The 25,881-nt window shown below is 36.8% G+C and overlaps 1 protein-coding gene across 1 annotated transcript in view; it reads right to left on the bottom strand.

Moving 5' to 3' along the window:
* Positions 1-25,881, bottom strand: part of DISC1 (DISC1 scaffold protein) — a 478,298-nt gene that overhangs the window by 229,355 nt on the left and 223,062 nt on the right. Inside the window, exon 10 of the mRNA XM_056814629.1 lies at positions 21,386-21,574. Within this exon, the coding sequence (XP_056670607.1) occupies positions 21,386-21,574 (189 nt within the window). The remainder of the gene's footprint in view (positions 1-21,385; positions 21,575-25,881) is intronic.

The following is a 25,881-nucleotide window of genomic DNA, read 5'->3' on the forward strand; positions in this document are numbered from 1 at the left end:
CCAACTTTACCCTATCATGTTTCCTAGCTATCATTCTATATCTTTCCTCCCCTTTATGGCTAAATTTAAGAAAAACATCTTCACTGGATGCTTCCACTTCCTATCCTCTTACTTTCTTCTAAAAGCTTTGCAATATATCCTGACCTCATAATATGACTGAAAGCACACTATTCAGAATTATCAGTGATCTCCTAATTACCAAACTGAATGTCCCTTTCTCAGTCCTCATGATTCTTGACCTTTTTACAACACTTGACAATGTTTTATCATTACCTTTTCCTAGAAACTCTCCCCTCTCAGCTGTTCTCTAACATCCCAGATTGCTTCTCCTAAGAATCTTTTCCTGATTCCTCACTTTGCATTGGTCATCTACCATCTTGAAATTCTCTGTCTCCTCCCTTTTGTCACTTAGTTTCCCTAGCTTCTTTCGAAACTCAGTCAAGAGATTGCCAATCTTGGCTATCACCCCAAAGTTTGGTACTGGGCCTGCTCTTTTCTATCTCTACTCTCTTACTTGGTGACTTCATCAACTAAGATTTCTAGATCTAAATATTCAACCTATGCCTCCCTCCTGAGTTATAGTCTAACTTAAACTAACTTTCCATGCCAAACTAAATGTTTCATAGACTTCATAAACTCAAAATATTCAAAGCAGAACTAATTCTCTTTTCTTCTACATGTTCCCCCTCTTCTCAATTTCCCTATTACTTTCAAGGCCATCTCCATCCTCTTAGTTACCCAGACTTTGTCTGTATAATCCTTGATTCCTCAACCTCATTAATCCCACATATCCAATCTATTGCCAAACTTGTCATTTCTATCTTTAAACTTCCCTCATAATGCATCCCATTCTGTTCACTCAACCAATCACAACTCTAGATGAGGCCTTCATCATGTTTCACCTAGATTTTTGCAATGATCTCCTCCTTATTTCATCTCTCCTCATTCTAATCCATCCTCTACTAAACTGCCAAGATGACTTTTCTAATGCATGAATCTAATCATCTCCTATACCCACCCCAGCCCCAATTCAATGAATTCAAATGGTTCCTTATTACTAGCAGGAAAAATAAAATACATATATATGTGTGTATGTATATACATATGTGTGTGTGTATATATATATATATATATATATATATTTCTCTCTAATATTTAAAGTTCTTAATAACCTGGACCTGCCTTCTGCCATTTTCAGTCTTTTCACATTCATCCCACTCCATGAACTTTATAATCCAGCAACATTGGCCTTCTTTCAGTTTTTCTTGAACATGGTACTCCATCTCCATGACTTTGTATTGAACATCTAACCACCCTGGAATTCTCTGTCACCTACTTCACTTTTGCCTCCTTGACTTCTTTCAAAACTCAGTCTGAACCCTACCTTCTGGAGGAGGCTTTTCCTACTCCCACAGCTCCTAATGCCATTCTTACATTGCCTTCCACCTACCATAACAATGCCTTATATACACCTGTCTATTTATATACCATCTTCTCCATTCAAATGTAAGCTCCTTGAGTCCAAAGAGTATTTTGTATATTTTTTTATCCTCAGTGCTTAGTATAATTCCTGACATATAACAAATACTAGATAAATGCTTGCCAACTAATTGATAGGCTGATTGACTATATAACAGGTCCACCTTCTTTTCCAATCATACATTTCTCTATCATATTTTACATTCCTATTTAAGCAAAATTCTTTGTTGGTAGTGTGTAGAGGTCTATTCACACCTACCAAGGGTCTTTTCATTGCCTTTGGGATTGCCCTCAAATTTAATTACATTTGAAAGACTGAAAGTCACTCTAATAAATATTTGTTGAATTAAATCAAATGGTTCTATTTTCAAAGCCCCTTTATATGCTGAATTTATCATTCAAAGGCTTCAGTCTAATGAATATAAATGTAACCACTCAATATGCATAAATAGTCAGAAAACCAGAATTTAATGGCAATACATGCTGGTTTCCTGAGAGAAAAGCATCTAACTACTGGTAGAGTCTTAAAGTCCCAGACCTCATTTAACTCAACAAACATTTATTAAGTGACTACTGCATTTGCAAAATACCATTTTAGACAAAGATGAAAAATGACCCAATTTTTACTCTACAACAGAGTTTTTGACCATTTGAGTGTCATGGATCCCTTTGACATTATGACGATGCTTAGAAACCCTTTCTCAGAAAAATGTTTTTAAATGCATAATATAATACGCTGAATTATAAAGGAAGTCAGTTACATTAAAATATAATTATCAAAATATATATTTTTTAAAAATAAGAACAGGGAACCCAGGCTATATATGTCTTATGTAAATAAGATGACTTGAAAGGTAGGAAGAGCCCAGGGTGTAAAGGGCTTTAAATATCAAAAAGAACAATTTGTATTTGATCCCAGAGACCCTAGGGAACCACTGGCTTTTGTTGAATAAGGGAAACAGGGAACTAGCCAATAAGCTACCAGGTTCCATTCCAATTTCTCTAAGCTTGTGTTATATTAAGGTAGCTGAGGTTTGTAGGATATCACAGGTAGAACTAGCAAAAGAATTCAAGGGTTTAATCATATAGTGTCTTTTTAGAATAATTCCTTTTGGAGGATAGGGTAAATATATAGTAAACATAACTGACATAACATAGAGTGAACACAAATATTCACTACATTACACTGAGAGATATCTGTGATGCTTAAATAAAATTGTCAGATAGTAGTTGAGCAAACGACTTTGGTTTTGAACAATGAAAAGAGCCAGGAAGGCATCTCAATTCAAATATGATCTTCGTTAAATCTGGACTTACTTTGAAAGTACATTTTTTTAAAAATGTGCAACAATATCATCAGTATGACAATTAAATAAAATTGTGTTCTATAAATATGTGGACATTTAAAATATGAGAGGATTCTTTGCCATAAATATTTGATTATGTAAAGTCAGTCGGTAAGTAACCATTGATGATTTCATCTTTCTCCATAAATATTAAATTGGAGGGCCATCATTCATGCTGAATTATCCTCCCAGCTCTACCTTCCTCAGGAGTCAGTCCTCTCCCAGCTCTTTAAAAATTATCTTTATGTTCTGATGAATTCAAGTAGACAATAGAGAAGACAGCTAAACAAGGGAGGTGAGGATAGGCAGGAGGACAAAAAAACTATCTATTGGCAGACAGACAGACATTCTATTCCTACCCCATTCCCTTCTTTCTTTACTTTGCAAAAATGTGATTGCTTGTTTTAAATCTAATGGCAAACAGGGGTATGTCTTACTTCAGTATTCATTCTTTCTTTTCTAAGCACAAGACAGCTTCATGGATAAGAAAAGATGAGGCTTAAAAAGAATGAGGAATAGGACTGAAAGGTATGATTCAAGAGAATAAAGGGGAAGGAAATGGAAATCTTCTTAAACAACCACTGAAAAAGATGACAGCCAGGGCAAAAATTCTAATGACAAATAGTAGAATGCATTGAGATTAATTCAGTTCAATACCAGAGTACTATGCTAAGTGGTGGGAGAGCTGAAAAGGTTAGCTAAAACTTGGTCCCTGGCTGCATGTACCTTATAGGATAGTAGAGAAAAAGACAAAAATACAGAGAAGTTGAATATGCAATATAACCAGTTCATCTTGTTCAGTTGTTTTCAGTCCTATCTAACTCTATGGCCCCATTCGATGTTTGTTTGTTTTTCCTTAGATTTGGGAGTAGTTTGCTTTTTTTTTCCTTTTCTAGCTCATTTTACAGATGAGGAAATGAAGGCAACAGGTTTAAATGACCTGTCCAGGATCACACAGTTAATAAATGAATGAGACCAGATTTGAACTCAGGAAGATGTTTTCCTGACTTTAGGACCTTCACTCTTTCTCCTGTAAGGATAGAGGGATAAGGGATAAGGGAAAATGCAAATGTCTCTAAAAGGTAGAAAGGAGAATTTAGCCATGAACCCTGGTAGAAGATTCTAGAAAGAGAAGGCACTGCAGAGGAGGATTTGGGGACTTAACTGAATTAACTGTCATTACAGAACTGTCCTGTCTTTGAGCTGGAAGGGAGCTCCATTAGCTCCTGTAACCTGACAAATTTCATGGAGAAACTTGGAGGGTTTGGGGCTTGGGAGATACCTAAGAGATCAGGATTTCCCTACAGTGATGTGGACAATTTGGCTGTGGCAATTTGGCTAAGGTAAACCAAAGGGTTTAATATCTGGGACTAAGAAGCCAACCCCAGGCTTGGGAAAGGACTCAGTCCACTTGTGAGGACTGTAATATTTATTGGGAAAGGAAATGGGATTAGAAAAAAGGGGAATAAATGGGAGGTTTGTATGGGGTAAGGAGGAGTTAAGGGGAGAGAGGGAACATTAGTTCTCACTAGTCCTTTTAGAGACAAATAAATTAGTTGATTAATAATCTGAGATACTTAGTATATAGATAGTCAGGCAAATAATTTTGGGGGGTTAGAAAGATCAGGGAGCTGATAAGAAGGGTTTAAGAAGAACAGAAGAGCTTTCTTGTGAGAGGAGCATAGGAAGTGGGTAGAGGTGGAACTTTGTAGAATCAGGGAAATATTGGATCTTAACTATAAGTTCCCTAATAAGCAAAATGTTTTCATATAGTCTCAAGGGGTTTTGTGCTTCACTGGCCCTGGGAAGGTTCCTAGGTGAGTTTTTCTTCACCAATCCATCTGCGTCCTTCTCTATCCACATATCTCCTTTTGGAGGTACACTTCTTTTTCCCTACTACACCACTTTATTTTGTACCTCAGCAGAAAGGTGCAAAAACATAGGACTACCAGAGGATCAATGGAAAAGGTCCTTACTGATGGGGATGAAGGAAGCAATGGCATTTAAGGTGAGTTTTGAATGGCATGTGGTAATTCACCAGGCAAAGGTGGGAAAGTATTTATTTTAGTCCCAGGGAACGGTTTGTGGAAAGGTACTGAGTCAAGGTATGTTGGTAGCACAGGAAACAAAACTCATAGTGCTTTTTTGACTCAGAACAAAACACCCAGCAGTGGTCTAAAAGTGAAATAATGTTTCCAATTTACAACCCAAATGTAAGTGCCTAAGACGCAAAAAAACATATTTGCTTCAGGATTCTCAGCTTCTTCCCATTCAAAGTTTGGAAAGAAATGATTTGCTTTTTTAATAGAAAATATGTAATTCATTATGATCATGGGACAGTTTCTTTGGTTTAGAATAAACAATAGCATATATTCTTTTTTAATACTATCTGCTTAGCATTATAGTAAAAGCATAGGTTTCAGTCAATTTACTTCAGGCATGAAAAATTGGAGGTGTAGATACCTATGAATAAACAAGCGCACTCACACACACACTCATGCACCAAAATCTCCAGGCCCCTTTCAGTGTATTCAATGTAATATAAATGAACATCCTCAGAAGTGACTGCATTTAAGCTTTTGTTTCTTAACCAAGAAGCCAGGAGCACAGTACAAGGAGAAAGAAAACCAGCCTTAGGATGAATGCCTTGAGCAATTAAAGAATGGCCACTGATAAAGAAGAGATGTGATATTGAAGGGCAAACTTTTCACAGTGAAAGCATTTACAGTGAGGTATTTCAGATTCTGCCTTTTAGGGAACGGTTAGTAAGGAAGGTGTCTTGTCTTGCTCAAAGGACACCTTGACTCTGTAAGAGCTATAACAAATCTACATGTACCTAGTAGAAACTCCAAAAATTATTTGTTGAATGAATGAAATAAAGTGTTGCGAAGAAAATGATAACTCCTTGTTATAGCAGTCAATATATTTAATAAGCTATTGTGGAATTTTTTGTATTTACTATTTGTTTTTTAGGGTAAATAATGATAAATGTAAGTTTGATTCAGTTATTTAAATTTAAATATATGATACTTTAAGAATTTTTTTAAAATTTTATCTTTATTTTATTCCAATAACAAATTTACACATAAGTTTCCAAAGTGATATGATTCATGTTGTCTCCCTCCCTTCTTCCCTCCTCCCTCCTGGAGCTGACAAGCAATTCTACTGGGTTATATGTGTATTACATGATACTCTTTTTAAAAGCAGAAATAGCAGTATGGATGTGAATGTGTATCACATCTTCCATTTAAATTCTCTGCCGATTCCTTATCATGTTGTAAAGATGAACCTTTGTCTTGTAGGCTATTTAAATGAAGCACAAACCCTAGTAGGGTTTGTATACAGTTATATACAGTTTTGATTTCATCCCCAAACTGTCAATTCATATCTTTTAACCATTTATCAATTGGAGAATGGCTCATATTCTTACATATTTGTCAGAGTTCTCTTTATATGTGAGATGAGACTTCTACTTGAGAAACTATAAAAACTTTCCCAGTATTGCTTTTCCTCTAATCTTTATGTTAGTTTTAATTGTCTAAAACCTTTTTAATTTGTACAAAATTATCCATTTTATATCTTATAATACTATATCTTAGTTTTTAATAGTCTTCTCCTATACATAAATGTGATATGTTTCCTATTCTTTTAATTTGCTTATGATATCTCCCTTTATACCTATGTATCCATTTTGATCTTATTTTGGTAAATGAGGTAAGATATTGGTCTATATGTAATTTCTGCCATACTGCTTTCCAGCTTTCCCAATAATTTTTACCACATAGCAAATTCTTATTAAAAAAAACTTGGATTTTTACTTTCATCAAATACAAAGTTACTATAATGTTTTACAACTGCGTTGTAATGTCTGTTCTGTTCCACTGATATACTTTTCTATTTCTTAGCCAAAACCATAGAGTTTGGGATAATTATTGCTTTATAATATAATTCAAAATCTGATACTGCTAGACTACCTTTCTTTACATTTTTAATTAATTCCTTTTATATTCTTGATCTTTTGTTTTTACAAATTAACTTTCTTATTATTTTTCTAGTTCATTAAAATAATTTTTGGTAATTGAATTGGGATGGCATTGAAAAAGTAGATTAGTTTAAGTAAAATTGTTATTTTAATTATATTAGCTCTGCCCTCCCATTATTACTATTTCTCCAATTATTTAAAGCTAACCTTGAATGTAAAACATGTTTAATAATTATGTTCAAATAGTTTCTGGGTTAGTTCTGACAAAAGAGAACAAACATTTTACTGAGAACATTTTTTTAAGAAGAAAATAATTACATCATATATGGTCATATGAGCATGATAACATAGCTTCTGAGTTGGAATAAATAAAATAGGAGCCCCGCTGATATGTCAAAACTACAATGCTACTAGGGGTAGAATCAGAAATCTGACAGTCCCTGTTGAGTTGTTACCTATTTACCCTGGGAGATTGATAAAAATCCTGGAGGACCTAGAATTATTTTTCTTTCCTTGGCTTCCCAGGGCCTAGCAAGGTTCTTTGAATAGAACAGATTTAATAAATATATGCAGAACTGAATTGAATGTTCTTAGGTAACACATTAAACTAGAGAATCTATGTTATGCTGGACTAGGAGGCAAATGAAATGGTTCTTAGCATTGGCTTTGTCATTAACTATTTGTGTGAAGTAAAAAACTTCTCCAGACCTGGTTTCCCCTCTGTAAAAGGAGTTTTGATTAGATGACCTCTGATGTTTTCCTTAGCTCTTTGATTCCCTAGGATTCTATCAATATTTTATATGGGTTTTCTTTTCAACAGACTCCTTTTTTCTTCCTAATTTCTGTCATTTACTGATATAAATATTCTTTTAGATTACTTTATTAGTAAGAACTTTCAAAACCATCTCCCTATCTTTTTAAATTAATTACTTAATTAATTTGTTTATTAAATTAAAATTTTCAGGTATTTTATTCTATCTTTAGTTGATTTAAATGGGTTGTCTCCTATCTCTTCTTGCAGAAGATCATTGGTGATAAATAGAAATGCTGATGATTTATCTGGGTTTATTTTATATTCTGTTACTTTGTTAAAATTGATAGTTTCAACTAATCTTTTAGTTCAATCTCTAGGATTTGCTACATATATATATCATAGAAATATATCTGCCAAAACAAACCAAGAAACTATGTAAACATAATTATAGAACACTTTTCATACACCTAAAGTCAGATCTAAATAATTTGAGAAATAGTCATATTTCATGGGTAGGTAGAGCCAATATAATTAAAATGACAATCCTACCTAAACTAAGCTATTTATTTAATGCCATTCCAATTAAATTACCAAAAAATTATTTTACTGAACTAGAAAAATAATATACCTCTCATGAATTATAAATAATAAAAGCAAAATCAAAGACTCGTTATACTGTTCTTTATGTTCTCTGCATTTCAGCTAAACTAGGTTATTCTCCTCCATAAAGACATCATTTCTTCTCCATCTCCATGACCTTTTGTAAGCTGCCCTCCAACCCTGGGATGTACTCCCTCCTCATTTCTGACTTTTGAACCTCTCCCCCCTACTTCTATTCACAGTTTAAATACCACTTCTTATAGGATGCCTTTTCTGACACTCATATCTAAGTGTTAGTGCTCCCTGCTCCTATCAAGTTACTTTGCATGTATTGTTGCTGTTCCGTCATGTCCTAATCTTTGTGACCTCTTTTAGAGTTTTCTTAGCAAACATATTGTAGTGATTTGCTATTTCCTTCTCCAACTCATTTTTGAGGAACTGGGGCAAATAGAGCTATTTATATAGGTTATTATAGGTTTTATATAACAGGTTAATAATATAGATTCCTATCATTTAATTCAGCAAATTAAGAATGTACTATGAGTGGGCACTTCGCAAAATCTTGGGAATAGGAAAAGAGGCAAAAGATAGTCCTTGTCCTCAAGGAGCTTACAATCTAATAGAGGAGACAATATGCTAACAAACAAAATAAACTACATACAGAATGAGTAGGAAATAATGAAAGAGGGAAGGCATTGGAATTAAGAAGGAGTTTGGGAAGGCTTCCTGCAGAAGGAGGATTTTGGTGGGGATTTGAATTCAGGGAAATGAGTAGTAGAAGCAGAAGAAGGAAAACATTGCAGGCATACAAGGCAGCCAGAGAAAGGGAAATGCCTGGAGCAGAGAGATGGAGAATCTTGTCCATGGAAGAACCAGGAGGCCAGGGTCACTGGATCAAAGTGTATGTGTAGGGGAGGAAGGAGTAAGAAAATGGAGAGGTAGGATGAGGATGGTAGTGGTGAGGAAGGTGATCAGACCTGTGTTTTAGGCAAATTGCTTTATTGATTGGAGAATGGATTATCAGGGACACACTTACTTGAGGCAGGCAGAGTCACCTGAAAACAATATTACATCCTTGAGTATATAGTTTTGGTATTCCAAAGACTAGGTGGCCTTGGAAGGTTCTTCCATGTCTATGAACCAAGAGCTGGAAGGAGCCCCCATGATGATCCAATTCCTCATTTTACACTTGGTCCAAGAGGTGGAAGGCATATGAAAAGTAATTACACAGTGAGCTGGTGACAGATTAGAAACATTTCAGCAATAAAAATAATGGAAACAGACTGTGAGTTCCTTGAGACCAAGAGCTGCCTTTTGCTTTTCTGTGTATACTCTGCTTTGAGCACAGTACTAGGCACATAGTATCCATTTAATGAATGTTAGCTCACACCAAAAAAGAAAAATTTTACACAGAAAGGAAAATATATTTTTTATTAAAATGGATAAAATTGGGAAAGAGAAGGTGGAACATGTATTGGCCCTGAGCTAACAGCTCAACACCAGAGAAGCATAAAGAAAACCTGCTGAGTATAGAACAAGGCTCCCAGAGGAGGGAAGGAATGAAAAAATGACTCAAAGATGAAGCTTTTCTAAAAAGCTAATGTGCTACCACCCTCAAACTCCACAGAATAAGGGAAACAATTCAGGGGAGAACAAACATTCTTGCTGAGAACATTTTTATTTTTTTTTATATCAGAAAACAAAGTTTTCTCCAAAACTTTTGTTTTTGTTCTTCACATATCCAAGTGTACCAAAATATGAGACTTGTATGCATTAGACATAACACATTTTCTGTTCCTAAACTAACAAGGTGAATTCAGAGTATAAAGGAAACAAAGAAATAATTGTATATTCTTTCAGCCTCCAACAAATCCCTATTCTCTCTTCTTTCCTAAAAGGAAGATAGTTGGTTGTTGTTTTTGTTTTGTTTTTTTAATGAGGATAGTTCCACATTGCCACCTACCATGACTCCAAACTTTCTGTAAGTTGTCCCCCTCTAATGGCATACTACCACACCTGTCTTAGTTTGGTTTTCTCTAGCATAGCAATCTCATTAAGAGGGAGAAGACCATTGCTCATTTTCTATGGGCAGAGCATGCAGCAGACGGGACCTACAGGAGCTTAGATTCAGGTAATGGAAAGAAATTTCTCTCTATCTGGAAGTGTAGCAGTGGCCCTACAAGTGCTTTGAAATGGAGATTATAGACATAAATATTAGGTATATTTGGAGGCAGCTAGGTGTGCCCAATGGATAGAAAGATGAAACTGGAGTCAGGAAGACCTGAGTTCAAATATGACCTCAGACACTCACTGTGTCCTGGGCAAGTCACTTAATTGGTGTGCCTTAATCCACTAGGGAAGAAAAGGCAAACCACTCCAGTATCTTTGCCAACAAAATTCCTTGGATAGTACTAGCATACTATGGTCCACAGGGTCAGGAAGGGTTGGACACAACTGAACAACAATAAAATACATATTTTTATCATTCATTCATATGCAGATACATATATTTCTACATATATTTACACATTCATATAGATGCTTATATATGTCTACATAAACACATGTATGCATAGTTGGCATGAAGTAAAGTCATGAAAGATACAGCATCAGCTGACATAAGAAGAAAGAGATGAGTAATAAAAACAATATTTAGTGCCTTATAAATTTTATCTCATTTGATACTCATAAAAATCCTGGGAGAGAGGTGTTATTATTATTCCCATTTTAAAGAGGAAAAAACTGAGGCAAAGATTAAATTACATGACCAGGGTCACACTTAAATGAGGCTGTATTTGAATCCAGGTCTTCTTGACTCCAGACTCAACATTGTATCTACTACCCTTTATGATCCTTTTTTTTTTTCATTTAATCTGATGAGGTCCCTAGAAAGAAGAAGCTAAGATTATGTCACTTGGAACATTAACTTGAAGGCAAAAATACCAACACCAAACACCTAAGTTAAAGTAAAACTGACTTTTAAGCTCAGCATCCCTCCCCCTCTCCTTTCCACACTCCCAAAAGCAAACAAATGGAAACTACTAAATGAGATTTCATTCATGCACAGCAAAGCAAAATATTGCCATTGGATATTCTCTTTTAGAATCCTTTGATATTGTTACGGTTCCGTTGCATAGAATGCCGCCAGTTCACCAAGCCAGATTTTTGCGCTACATCTGCAGTATCTTTTATACTTGGGCAGCTGGCACAAAGTGAGAAAATTCATTAACATGCTAATGATGTCCTATTTAAAATTCCAGCCCTGATTATTCTGTGATTAAATCTCTCCCCTTAACGTCTGCTTCCTTATATCTGCCTTACAGTGCGAAATCAACAATATTAATAAAGTACAATACAGATTACCAATTTATACACAAGGGAAGGAAAAACACTTATGTAAATCTTAGTGTTTAATTTTTTTCTTGAAAAGCATATGCACCAGAAAGCAGAAAGTATAATAATTTTGTTCGACCCCCCCAAATATAATAATTAAAAGGCATACAGTTAATTTCCATAAGTACTTAGGGGTTGAAAGACACATTTATCTTTTCATTCAATTTCATTCCACTTAAAATTTGTACAAAATTCAAATGTTCTACCCAGAAATCTTAAGAACAGCTGAGTTTCACAGCACTATTCTTTTATCTCTCTAGCATCCCCTTTTGTGATACAGATATGTTTAAATCAGCACAGCAATTACATTGCTCATCACATCCTCCACTATAAAAGTGTTTGGATACTTTGGTGTATTTCAATCTCTATTATAGTGTTGTTATTGAATCATGTCTGGGATTTCTTGGCAAAGATATTGGAATGGTTTACCATTTCCTTCTCCAGTTCATTTTAGAGATGAAGAAACCGAGGCAGAGTTAAATAACTTGTTCAGGGTCATACAGCTAGTGTCTGGGGCTGAATTTGAATTCAGATCTTCCTGACTTCAGGCTTGAAACTCTACCCATGGCATCACCTAGCTATCCCTCTATTCTGCTCTTCCAGTCCTCTGGACTGCCTCAGTTTGTGTACTTAATTTAGGTAACACAAGCAAGCATCCTATCTCTCAAATTAAGACCATCAACTGTCCATAATTTTGTCAAAATGGGAAATCTACTTGGAGCAAAAGTTTCAAAATGTTCTTTTAACTTGAAAATGTGAGTGAAAATATAATAAATGTTTCACAAATATTTAACAAATTTCTATTATTCACATGGCACAATGTTAATCATTTGGGGTGATATAAAGAAAGATAATACCTTCCTTACCTTCAAGACACTTAAAACCTGGATGGAGCCATTCCATTTGCCCAGTTATAAGGCATAAGGATGGACAAGGCAAGTACACTCTAGCTCTCTTTCTAAAGAAGGCTAACATTCCTCATGTGACAATAGCAATGGTAGTAAATGCCATTATATTGTGCTTTAAAGTTGCCAAATATTTTAATTCATTACTTTATTTGACTGTTCAGCCAGCATGGGAGAGAGGTACTGTAGGTATCATTGTCCCTGTTTTAAGGATGAGACTCAGAGAGTTAGTGCTTATGATCATATAACTATTAAACAGCAGAATTTTTTGAACCCAGGTTTTCCAGAGTCCAAATCCATACTTTTATAATATATCAAACTAAAAATAACAATAGTCATTATGTTCAGTCATTTTTTTATTCATGCCCAACTCTTTCCGATTTCATTTGGGGTTTTCTTGGCTAAGATACTGGAGTGGTTTGCCATTTCCTTCTTCAAATAGACATAACAGCTAACATTTATAGAGCACCTACTATATAGAGGTACTGTGCTAAGTACTCTACAACTATTTGTTTTGCAGGATAGATGCTATTATTATCCCATTTTTATAGATGAGGAAACTGAGGCAACTAGTAATTAAGTGATTTGCCCAAAGTCAGAACTGCTAGTGAGTGTCTGAGGCCATATTTGCTTCCCAGTCCATCACATTCTCTCTTTTCTCCATTGTGAATATCATGCTTCATATTCTGGCAATTTGCTGATTATTTCTTGCCTCACTGTTAATCCTAATAATAATTAGGGGTTTTTTGTTTATATCTCTGATTTCACTGATGTGGAGAACTAACAATAAGGATATTTTCTCTTCTACTGAAGACTAGAAACTATTAAGAAATATAATCTTATTTTGTTGGCCAAGTAATAAAAGACCCACAACTTGGGACCTGCCCACAATGACTATGTGTGAGAGACAGTCCTTGAGCCCGAGTCCTTCTGGCTCAAAGTCCATCCCACTCTATCCATTCTGCCATGCTTCTCATTAATAATAGAGGTTAATAAAATATAGATAATAAAACATTTATATCACACTTTAAAATTCACAAAGCACTTTCATCAGAACAATCCTGTAAGACAGGTAGTGCATGTATTATTTATAATTCCCATTGTCAGATGAAGAAACTGAGGTTCAGAGAAAGTAATCTAACAGAACCGTGATCACACATCTAGTAAGTGTTAGGGCTCAACCAAGTCTCCTGACTCCAAATCCAGCATATTTTCCAATGAGCTTTGTATTCTCATTGTCCTTGTTCTGTTCATTTCAAACTGCTTTTCCCAATATCTAGTCTGCCTGCCCCAGTGAATGTCCGGTTTCTGCTTCACCTTGCTCTCCTAGATTCTTGGATCTTTTTCCCTTCCATGGATCAATGGGAATTCATTGTAGAGTACTCTTGCCTCAGCCTGGTCCTCAGGATATTATCACTGGTCATCATTTCACCTTTGTCTTTCTTTGTCACTCAGTGTTGGGATCTCAATAGGGAATGCTGGTATGTGATTGTAATGGAATACCACTGCACCATAAGAAATGATCAGAATGATACAAAGCAAAGTGAGCAGAACTAGAACATTGTACAAACTAATAGTGCTGCTGTACAATGATCAACTGTGAATGACTTAAGTATTATCAGCAATACAAGGATCCAAGACAATTCCAAGGACTTATAACAAAAAAAGGTTATCTACTGGCATAGAAGGGGAGAGTCTGAATGCAGATTAAAGCACACCATTCTTCACATTATTTCCTCCATGAATTTTTCTTCTCTATAAGCAACATGAGTCTTTTTTTTTGCCACATGATGAACACGAAAATATGTATATTGCATGATACCACACGTACAACCTGCTATCTTAGAAAGGGGAAAGGGGTTGGAGGGAGGGAGAGAACACAGATCACAAAATGTCATAAAATGATAATTAAAGTTATATCTACATGTAATAGGGGGGATTTAAAATAAAATAAAAATAGGTAATGCCAGATAAAAGTTCAAGTACTAAAGAAGTTATGAAATAAATGCACATAAAGATTAACAGTAAAAGGTCATAAAGTGTATATCTTTGACTTCCCTTTCCAATCTCATTGCATATTATACTCCTTTACACAATTTCCATTCTTGTCAAATTACCCAGTCAACAGTTATTTGTATAGAATATTCCTTCTCCCATGTTTATGCTTTTCTAACAGCAGTCCCTCTAGGTCTGAAATGCAGGCAGGCAGGCAGTCAATAAGCATTTCTTAATCTCCTACTATGTAGAACAGAAAGAAAGGCAAAAAAAATTAAATCTGTTCTCAAAGCTCACTGTTGTATATTTTAAAATTAATATCCAAATATTATATTTTATAGGATTTATTAATAATAATTAAAGTAAAAAAGCTAGAGTAGACTCAGTCACAGTCACGAGAGAAGGAGGGGGGCAGACATCCAACTATATACAAAACGTGAACACCCAAGGTGGTGGAGAACAGAAAGGGATGCTGAGAAATGAAAAAGAATTCTGGGAGATGGAGTCCAAAGGTACAAGATTTTCCAATTATACACTGTCCATTGAAGAAAATCAAGTGCAAACAACTACATACATACCAAAAAAAAGCTATGGAAAAGATAAATAGGAAATAATACACAAGGGGAAGACACTGAAATTATGGCAGAGTAAAAAAGAGTCCCTGTAGATGGCAGGATTTTAGTTGGAACTTGTTAGAAGCCAGGAAAGTCAGTAGGCAAAGATGAGGAAGGGAAGAATTTGGGGCACGAGAGACAGCCAATGAAAATTGCTAGAAATCTAAAATTGGAGTTTCTTGTCCTAAGAATAGCAAAGAGGTCAATATAATTGGATCACAGACTATGTAGAGGGAGGGGTAACATATAACACTGCAGGGGGAAGGGTTTGGGGAAAGCAAATTATGAAGAACTTTGAATGACAAGCTGATTTTAGGTTTAATCCTAGAAGTAGGGAATAGCAAGGTGGTTCAATGGAGAGAGAGCCAGACTTAGAGATGGGAGGTCCTGAGTTCAAATCTAACTTCATACACTTACTAAGTGACCCCTGGGCAAGTCACTTAACTCCCATTGCCTAGCCCTTACCATTCCTCTGCCTTGGAACCAATACACAGTATTGATTCCAATGCAGAAGGTAAGGATTTTTTTTTAATCTTGGAAATGATAGGGAGCATTGGACTATATTGAGTAAGTGGGTGACATAATCAGACCCTCATTTCAGGAAGATCAGTTAGAAAGCTGCAGGAAGGATAACCTGGAGAGGGGAGAGATTAATGGTAGGCAGATCACCCATTAGGTTATTGTATTGTCTAGTCATGAGATGATGCACCCTTGAAATCGTGTCAAAAGAGAAGAGGTGATCTTCGTCTCATAGATTCTCTATCTTTGTGATCTGACTTCCAAAAGAGGCCTTTCCAGGTCCCCCATGTTGTTCATGCCTACACACCTTCCAAATGACTTCACATTTATTTTGTACCTATTTCCTATTTGTTTATCTTTGTACATGTTATTTCTGCCCTAGGAGAGGAGAAGGTCTTTGAGGGCAAGGTCTATTTAGCTTTTATCTTTGTAGGCTTCATCCTTAGTACAGTGTCTTGCACACAGTAGGGACTTAATAAATGTTTCTTGAATCAAATCAAGGTAAAATTAAATGTCTAAATACTAAAGGATCAATTATAATCTATATCAAATGTTCATTGTGATAAAAAAAAAAGACATACTAAAAACTGGCAATCCCATATTTCCTAAACATTAATATTTTAGCCAAGATTAAATGTATGTTGTAGTACAGCCCTCAACTAAATGACTAAGAATATAAAATGAAAATAATTTAAAATGTGAGCTTCTTACAAAAAAGAACTGCTTCATACTTCTCTGAATTCCCAATGCCTAACACAGTGCCTGGCACATAGAAGGCACTTAATTAATGGTTAGTAATTAATTGATTGCTCAATTGATATATTGCTGTTGTATGTTTAGAAGAATGAGGCACTATGGAACATGAAGCCAAAAAAAGACACAACGTGAGTGATTCCCCTCCTGTATGTCTCCAATGTTAGGGCTTTGGAAAACAGCTAAATGGAGAGATTGTCTTCCTTCAAGGTCTGATTAAAATCCTACCTTCTCCATAAAGCCTTTCCTGAATCCCTTTAAGGCTAATGCTGCCCCTCAGTTGATTATCTTCATTTAATCCTGAATATATCTTGCTTTACATTGCAATTTGTTTGCTTTCTCCCTCAAGAGACTGGGAATCCCTGGTGGACAAGGATTGTCTTTTATCTTTCTTTGACTCTCCAACATTTAACACAATGCCTGGAACATATATATTGGGTACTTAATAAATGCTTGTTTATTGACAGACTAAAATGTCTATTGCACCAGTAGTTCTGCTAGGCAGTAGGGACAGTTGCTGAGTGCATGGTACTGAGCAGAGAATGTGGTAGGAATACATACCAAGTCAGGAAGACTCATCTATGAGTCCAAATCCAGCTTCAGTCACTAGTTATGTGACTCCAGGCAAGTCACCACTTAAACTTGCTTGCCTTAGATTCTTCATCTGGAAAATGAGTCAGAGAAGGAAATGGCAAACTATTCCAGTCTTTTTGCCATGAGAACCCCAAGCTGAAGATTCCTCCAGCCTTAATCCTGAGAAAGGATTCCCCTTGCTTTCTCATTGTGGTACATGAGAGAATTAAGGATTGTTTGTTTTGGCAATAGGGGGCATAGTAAATAGAGTACTGTTGATCTGGGTTGACAGTGGGCAGTAAGGAGCAGTAATAGGAAAGGAACCCTCATACTCTGAAATCTTGCATTTCTCACTAGTTAGCACTGGTTAAACATTCACTGCAAAACCCATAGTTTCCTCATTAGGCAAACATAAAATGTAGATTGTTCAAATAGCCACTCTGTGTTCTAGATCTGTAATATTCTATACTAGGTATCAGCTTTGTACTTACTCTGTTTTAGTAATTGCTTATATTGTTCTTAGAAATAACTAATTACTTATAGTGGTCGTCCAATGTGCCACATCTCCCACCACCACCATGTTCCCACTCTAGAAGGGCAGCAAGACCTCTCCCACATTGACAAATGATGACAAGATGGACAATGCAGGAACATGAAACCTGCACAATGGGGCCAGATACATGGCCTCAGGGGGGTGCATGTGACCCACAGACCGTAGTTTGGGGACCCCTGCTCTAACATATTCTGTTTGTGGGACCCTGGACAAATGACTTAAACTCTCAGTTCTCTAAGCAATTCCCTAAGATTGTAAATTGAAAAGAGGGATCTGACCTGCATTGGTAGGGAGTTTTCTCTTCATGAAGTTCCCCTATACCAATGAAATCACAATCTCTATCCCCTTTTTTGTGTTGATCCCAGGTAGAGACTTATTCTATTCCAGAGGTCACACTCTAAATCCTCCAGAAATGGAAGAATAAATTTTTTTCTGTGTTTCTCTTCTAACCATGTAAGCTACCTGTCCACTGAGCTTACTCATCATGCCCAATCCCTAGAGAAGGGGTGCCCAGGCACAAGACATCAGAACATAACACATCTACAGGCAGCATTTTCCTTCCACCTACTTCAGATTTATAAAAAGGCCATCATCCTTCAGAGAAGGAACTAAAGAACTAATGGACTCAGAATGCAGATTGAGACACTTTATTTCTTCACTTTAGTCTGTTTGTGTTCTCTTTTGCAAGACATTTTATGCTATTAACATATGAAAAACTTTAAAAAAAAAAGTAAGGGTAGCTAGATGGCTTAGTGGATTGAAAGCCAAACCTAGAGAGAGGAAGTCTTCAAATCTGGCCTGAGATGCTTCCTAGATGTGTAATCCTGGGAAAGTCATTTAAACTCCATTTTCTAGTCTTTACTGCTCTTCTACTGTGGAACCAATGCACAGTGTTGATTCTAAGACAGAAGGTAAGGGTTTTTGGAAAAGTGATTCTGAATACATTATTCCAGATGTAGTCTGCTCAGAGGAGAGAAGAGCAGGATTGTCTTCATCATTGGGAATAGTCTGCCCTGCAGGCTAAAGTCACCTATTGGTGGCTTCAAGTTTCATTGAGTTCAAAGTACTTCTAAGCCAATCACTATTCCACTCCATTTATCTCACAACAGGTTCTAGAAGTGGGTTTAAGAAAATGGGTAGGAGATCCAGTGAAAAGGCAGCATAAGTCACAAAAAAGGCCTTCATGATGGTAATGAGCCATCTGCAATTTGGAATCCTCCATGGTAACAAATTCTCATTCCATTTGTTTATGTTTTATTCATCACATATAAAGTACTTTGTGAAATGACAATGATGAGCTCCTCAAAACACTGTATACTCTTTTCTTTGAAAAAAAATATGGAGGCTATTAATGGCTTTCAATAGCACAAATTTCACTGAAAATATCTCTAAACTAAATTTGTCCCATCTCCATCACAACTCCTATAATCTTAGATGCAACAGGATTCCCATTTTGTGCCAAAAATAAGGTGCTTGAAGATCATAGATTTTTATTCCTTATTCAGCTTAAAAACAACTTGTAAGACAAAGTATATTTTTAAATAGTATTCTTGGTGATAATTTATGCTGCTTATACTAATCAAGTCAAACAAAATCACACTCCATTTTGTAGTGGGTGTGTGGGTGTGTAAGTGTTTGGGGGCATATGAATTCTCAATGACCTAATTATTAATTATAGACTGATGTTATGTATGTAATGAATTGGAGAGGGGGAGGATGGACAAAAAAAAAAACCTGTATCTGAACTCAGAAGACATTGGTTAAATTTCTGGCTCTCCCACATACATTGGCCATATGAGCCTGTACAAGTTCCTTAACCTTGCATAGACTTTGCTTTCTACATCTATAAAATGTACTTAATATTTTCACTAAATATATAATTGTTGTAAGGAAAAGTACTCTGCAAACTGTAGGATGCTATAGGTGCTATTGTTATTCTTCAAGATGTGAACCCCCAAGAGCATTTTATCAGCAGAAATTAAAAAAAAAAAACAAATATAGCGATAACAAGGTTCTGGATTGCTGAACCAACTAAACCAAATGGAAAAAGTACATTAATGGTAGCATATACTGACAATGAATATACTCCTACTGACTTACAGGACCCTGTGAAGTAGAAGGAATAACTCAAACCCCTCCAAAGATTTTCAGGTTGTAGCATATGCTCTGGAACTGTAATCCTAATTCCCACTCGACCCAGAACTCAGCTAGCATGTCTACCTTCAGAGTTCTAGGAGCAGCTCTGAGAGTTGGGGAGAGTCTGTGACTTTTTAATTCTATAGGTCACTAGCTCCAATTCATTTGCTTCCTTCTATTATCAATTGATAATATTATTAGACAGATATTTCACTTTTAGTTAGATACATTTATTGAGATAGTATAATAGGAATAGTTGGCTTATAAACATCCAAAAGTCTATGACACATTCTCCCACAGATACATACAAAGTCTAGGGGAAAGTGGGTTCATACTTAGAGAGCAAATATGGCAAACGGTCATAGCTTCTGGTTGCTAGAAGTCCTTTAGTGTCTTTCATGATGTATTCTTAAAGTTCCTCTTAGGAATGGGGCAGGTATTGTGATCAGCTTCTTCTAGAGTCTTAAAGTTGCCTTTCCTCAGTATGTCCAATCTTTCTTTATCTTCCAATGCAAATATTGTGTTTTCTGTTATGGGAATGTTGCCAGGATTAGGAAACTGATAGGAAGTCCAAAATCCTATAATTTTCTAAAATTCCTAAGGTCTTCCTTTAATCAAAGGGTGGAAGAAGAAGAAAGAAATACTTTCCTCCCCAAACTGATTCCTTCTCAGAAGCTTGACAAAACTGCTGGATGTTTAAATCCCAGAGTTCAAACTTGGTCTGCTATTTTATCTAAAATTCATAGAGCATGACCACTATCTTTAATCAATCTAAAAATACTTCCTATGAAGTGCAAGGTCCCTTCCACCTCTGAAATTCAGTGATTCTCATAGTCATCAGCATTATAGAAGTTAGACTTCAATCTCCTCATCTTTTCAAACCAGCACCTCCTCCTATCTACCACACAATCATAAGCACACACATAGGAAACTACCACTGGCTTGAATCCAACATGGTAGCTGCTATTTTTTAAATAAACTTTTCCATTTTAGTTTAAATACATTTTTATGGTTGTCTTCTGTTTTGACATCACCATTGTTTCTGAATACATCCCATCTTCACTCTTACCCAAACCCCAAAATAAAATCTTGCTAAAAATGTACAAATAAGCAAAACCAACCAAAACATTAATTTTGCATCTGACCATCTGATGATGTATGCAATATCCTGCCTCATGGTGCTCCGCCTTTCTGTTTTCAGAGAGTAGGGAGACAGGTCTCATTATCTGTTATCTGTTGTCTGGAACCATTATTAGGTTTTCAGTGATTCAGAATTTAGTTTCCCTTTAGAGATATTTTCATTTACATTGCTGGAATAATTATGTATACAGTTCTCATGTCTCTTCTTCCCACATCTTTCATCAACTTTTTTTTTTCTATTGAACTTAAACAATATCTCATCAATTTTCAAGCCCACAAACACAGTTTTATCAACTTTTACATGCAAATGGAACTTTTTAGATTTAAAAATACTAAAATAAGTTGTCAACCAAAGAAATAGATCAAGCATCCCTGCCAACAGAAAGATTTTGCTAAAGGATCAAAAGGCCATTAACAAACTCAGAGGGGAAGGGGAAAAAAATGTCACTCATGAATAACAAGACAAAAACTGACAACAAATCCAGCCTCCTCCTGTTTGTCAAATTTCCTGCCAAAAATCCTCCCAAGCCCCAACCAGGAAAGTGTCACCCTTCACAGTGGTAGTCACATGAAGCAATGTTGTTCTGCCCCCAACACACACATAGCAAGCTTTCGGTCAGCCAACAGTTGGTGAACTACTTACCATAGGCAGCCTCCCCCTGCTCCAGATCTAGTCTCAGTCTGTTGTAATCTTCTTTAATTCTCTCCAATTTCCTGACATTCCTGGCACTCAGTACCAACAGCTTGTTGATCAGGCCCTCCAGCCCTTCTTTCTCAGATGTTAAGGACCTAATCTCCTCCATAAGATCCTTGGCTGTTGAGAAGCTATTCCCTGCAGCACATTGAGGGAGAGAGCAAAAGAAAACGAGGTTGGTAACTCTGGAAGGTTATGTAGGAAGCCCAAGCAAGCTGGCACCACAGTCATAGCAATAACAGTGGCAGAATGGAGAGCATCATTTACAACTGGACTGTGAAAAAATAAACACCATTAGAAGCCATTTCCTTCTACAGAGGAGGAAAAAAAGGTGGCTATTCTGGCTTATAATGGAAAAAAAAATTATATTTCATGTTGCTGCCATTCCTATACCACTTAATTGTCCTCCTAGATGTTCCCCAGACTCAACATTCCACCCTCCATCTCTAGGCTCTTACAGAAGCCATGTATCAGGCCTAAAGTGTGCTCTCTTCTCTCCTCTATCTCTTAGAAAACTTGGCTTCTTTCAAGGCTCAGCTGAAGAGCTCCCTCCTGCAGGAAATCATCCTATTTCTCTAGTTGTTAGTTCTCTCCCTCCTCAAATTACCTGTTATTTTGGTTTTGGTTTTGGTTTTTTTGTGGATACATGATTGATCCCCAGCTCAGAAGCAGAATTTAAATTCCTTGAGAAAAAGGATTTTGCTTTTTATTTTCCTACCTCCAACCTCTAGTTTTGTCTTGCACATTTGGGAAGGAGTAGACCTCTGATTTCATTGTTATGTGACACTCTAATCCCATCCAATTAATGTTTATTAAGTGCTTTCTATATGCTAGGCACTGAATATATAATTGGTAAAAGCAAAGACAGACTGACCTCAAGGAGCTTACAATCTAATGGGAAAGACAACACACAAGAGGAGGCAAGAAAGGAAAGAGGGAAGACTAGGAGGTTGTGGGATCTTGTCCTGTGGTGCAAAAAGCAGGCAGAGCAGTAGATACAGAATGGAGGAAACCAAAGAGTTTAGTTTCTGCCCCCCTATAAAGTGTAATGATGGGGAATAGGGGGGGAAAAAGAACTGTTGTGAGAGATCTACAGAGATGGAGGTAGAAACAGCAGTTGGAACTGAACAAGGACGTCTGGGAAATTCTCCTGAGGAGCAGGGGATCTTGAGGGCAGAGATACAGAAGGGAGTGGAAGGAGGAGCTGTTTCTCCAGGCCTGTCACTGACAGAAATCTTAACATCATGGGTTTCCTGTTTAAAATACCACTGGTTCCTGTCAAGAACCCTAATTTCTTCAAAGATTATCATTCCATGAACTATTGAGATGCTGGGCTCTAATTGGTGAGCAGTGTTCTCTCCCCTATTCTACCTCTCCCCTGGCTACAAGAAAACCTCTTACTTCAGCAATTAAATTTATTTAGAAAGATTTAGGGTGACCTACAACCCCTCTAACCTTTTCCCTTTGCCCCAATCAACAATTAAATCAAATAAACAGTCAGATAGTGAATTCGATCTCATGTACTTGCATCTAGAGAGTAAGCCCATTGGCAGATTCCATTTTGTTGCCAGTTTTCAAGAAGACAGGAGGGAGAGGCTTGTGAGTACCCCAAAGCAGGCATATAGAGATTAAGGTCCCACATACCTCAACTTGTAGAGAAAACTTCCTCGCTGCCCTTGAGGGCCAGCATGGCCATCAAGAGACAAGCCTTCACTGAAGAGAGATCTTCATTTTGTCTCCCTCAAGTAATCCGGGGACTCTGAAAGGGGGTAGGGAGGAAGCCATTTCATCAACCCTTTCCTCACTGCCTTCAACCCTTATTTCTCCATCTAAGGAGCAAGAGTTCCTCAAAATTACAAAAGGAAGAGTTTGGTATTCTACTCTTCAGCCCTCCAATCTAGGGAGCAAAGAGATTGAGGGAAGGGTGTCAATTAAATCTTGATGAGATTAGAGGTGATAATCTTAACCTGAAAGGGACATTTAATTCTTTGAAGTTAAAAACAGGCGGAGCAGTAGATGCAGAGTGGAATGTTGAGGGAATTCCCTTTACCATTACAGATAGATATCTACTCTATACCTCCTAGTTTTATGGAGTGTAAAGGGTGGTCAGGGCAAACTAACACCTCTGGTGTGAGAGCTTGCGGAGCCATTTTCAGGGCTGCTTTGGTGCCCCACATCTCACCCAACTCCCACCTGTGGCTCCAATAAATTAGCACAGAGTGGCCACACCATTGTAAAAGTGACTCATTTAGCAGGCTAAACCATGTTGAGGGTAACTGACTGGCTTCAAATACATAATGGTGGTCTATTCCAAGACTTTGCCAGTAGAAAGGGTGAATAAAAGCAGTTTGTTCCAATGACCCTGAAGGCAGTTGAATTAGGTGCTGTGGAGTGCTTAAAGCTTGGTCAGACAGACATTGAAGATACCAAGGGCTTTTGTCTTTCCACTGGACTTTGATGACTCTAGAAGAGAGAGTATAGCAACTCTGCCTCCCTTAATTCTAATTCACATAAGTCAAGATACCATCCATGATGCCACTGGTCCTCTTTCAAAATGAAAGGGGGTGGGGAGGGGGGAGTTGAGAGGGCATGCTCAGTAGCCACAAACTAGATGGCTCAGTAAATAGAGAGTCAGACCTGGAGACAGGAGGTTCTTGGGTTTTGATCAGCCTCAGACACTTCCTAGCTGTATAACCCTGGGCAAATTGCTTAATCCCAATTTCTACTGTTCTTCTGCCTTTGGAATGGATACTTAGTGTTGATTCTAAAACAGAAGGTGAGGTTTTTTTGTTTTGTTTTGTTTTGTTTTTAAGGCAAATAACAATAGAAATAATAGAATACAATCACCATGAATGTAGGAAATGATTTGATTGCTCTTATTTGGATATTTGGTATGGTACCTAACAAATAGTAAGTGCTTAATCAAAGCTAGTTTATTCATTCATTCAGGTGACTAGGCAAAATAATCAATATTATCTGGAGGAGGAAGTGTGAAGAGAGAATTAAACCCACTTCATTTATTTTTAATGTAATCAATCAGCAACCTTTAATTTAATCAAATCAAGAACTTAAAGTACCACTATTTAGCACTTAGCTAAACATCAAGAGAGGTCACAAGTCACTTACTAGTTCACACCCCCAAAGGCCATAAGTATTTCCCCCCTTAGGCAGTGCTAGGCAAATTGGGAGGCTGTGATTGGTTCCTGTGAAGTGGGAGAAAGACAGGAAGTGATGTGGGAAAAGGACTATAAAAGGCAAGACCAAAGGACAAGATTTACTCTTTGCTTCTTTGGATCTTCAGTAAGGAGACCCTCTCTTGGTTGGTGTTTCTGTAGGACACTCTCTTGAGCTTGACCTCTGGTGAGATTCTTGGCAATCTTAGCCTCATGTGCACTGAAGGCTCTTGGAAGTTTTGCAGCATCTCCTGGCTCTTTGGATTTCAGCTTCCTGATTAGGGCTTTGGATTCTGTTGAGACTCACTTTCAGATCTGCATTCACAGGCTAGGATTAGGGTATTGTAAGAATTGGAATAATATTTCTACCCAGATAAATATTTTATAAAGTTTATTAGGAAGGGTAGACATTCATTCCTAAGGAACCTGACCACGTGATCCCTAGCCTGCCAGTCTCTTTCCTATTTCCCCCCTCACCTGCCTGCTCTGTTCCCAATTTCTTCCTTCTTCGTTATCTTCTTGGTTCTGCCCCAATCCTTTCTCAATTCTCCCCCTCAGAAGTCCCAAACCTTGACCTTTATTGATATACAGTATGTTGACCAAAGCAAAACTTGGTGCAACTGTGGTATGTAAGGAATGTTTGATGTACAGATCAAGCTACTGAGGAGGGGGAAGAGGATCTTCCTTGACACAGTATCTGTACCTAAGCAATTTTTCACCTACCTCTTTCCTATATTTCATATCTCTACCTGGTTGTAAATAAAAGCTGCTAACAATTTTTCTGACTTAAGGATTAATATTTTATAAATGGTGGCCACAATAATTTTTTTTTAATTCTTGTATCTGTCAAACCCATTTTTAATTATTACATGAGGGAACAGTATACTGAATCACAGTCATAGTAGAAATGAGCAGGGATTTTCATAGTCAATATTGAATTATATGCCTGTGAGATTGCTTGCATTGCTGGTACCCAGTTTCCAGGATGGCCTGGGAGTGAGGAGGCTGACAGGAAGCTTTAAGCATAAGTGCTTTTTTATTTTATTTCATATGGCTTGTGTTTTTTATAGTTTTTCTATCTTCTTATCCTATGGATTCATTTGTAAGTACTTTAAATTTGGTGCATATTCTCTTTTTTAGAGGTTTGTATTTTAGGGAAGTATCAGCAAGATAATCACTTTGCCATCTTGTTGATCACCTCAGTTTTTCTTTTTTAGTCCCTCCCCTATCCCACCTAACTCACCTTGGTCTCACATTACTATTTCCATTTGG

This window comes from Monodelphis domestica, chromosome 2, assembly GCF_027887165.1.
Source record: "Monodelphis domestica isolate mMonDom1 chromosome 2, mMonDom1.pri, whole genome shotgun sequence".
Lineage (NCBI taxonomy): Eukaryota > Metazoa > Chordata > Mammalia > Didelphimorphia > Didelphidae > Monodelphis > Monodelphis domestica.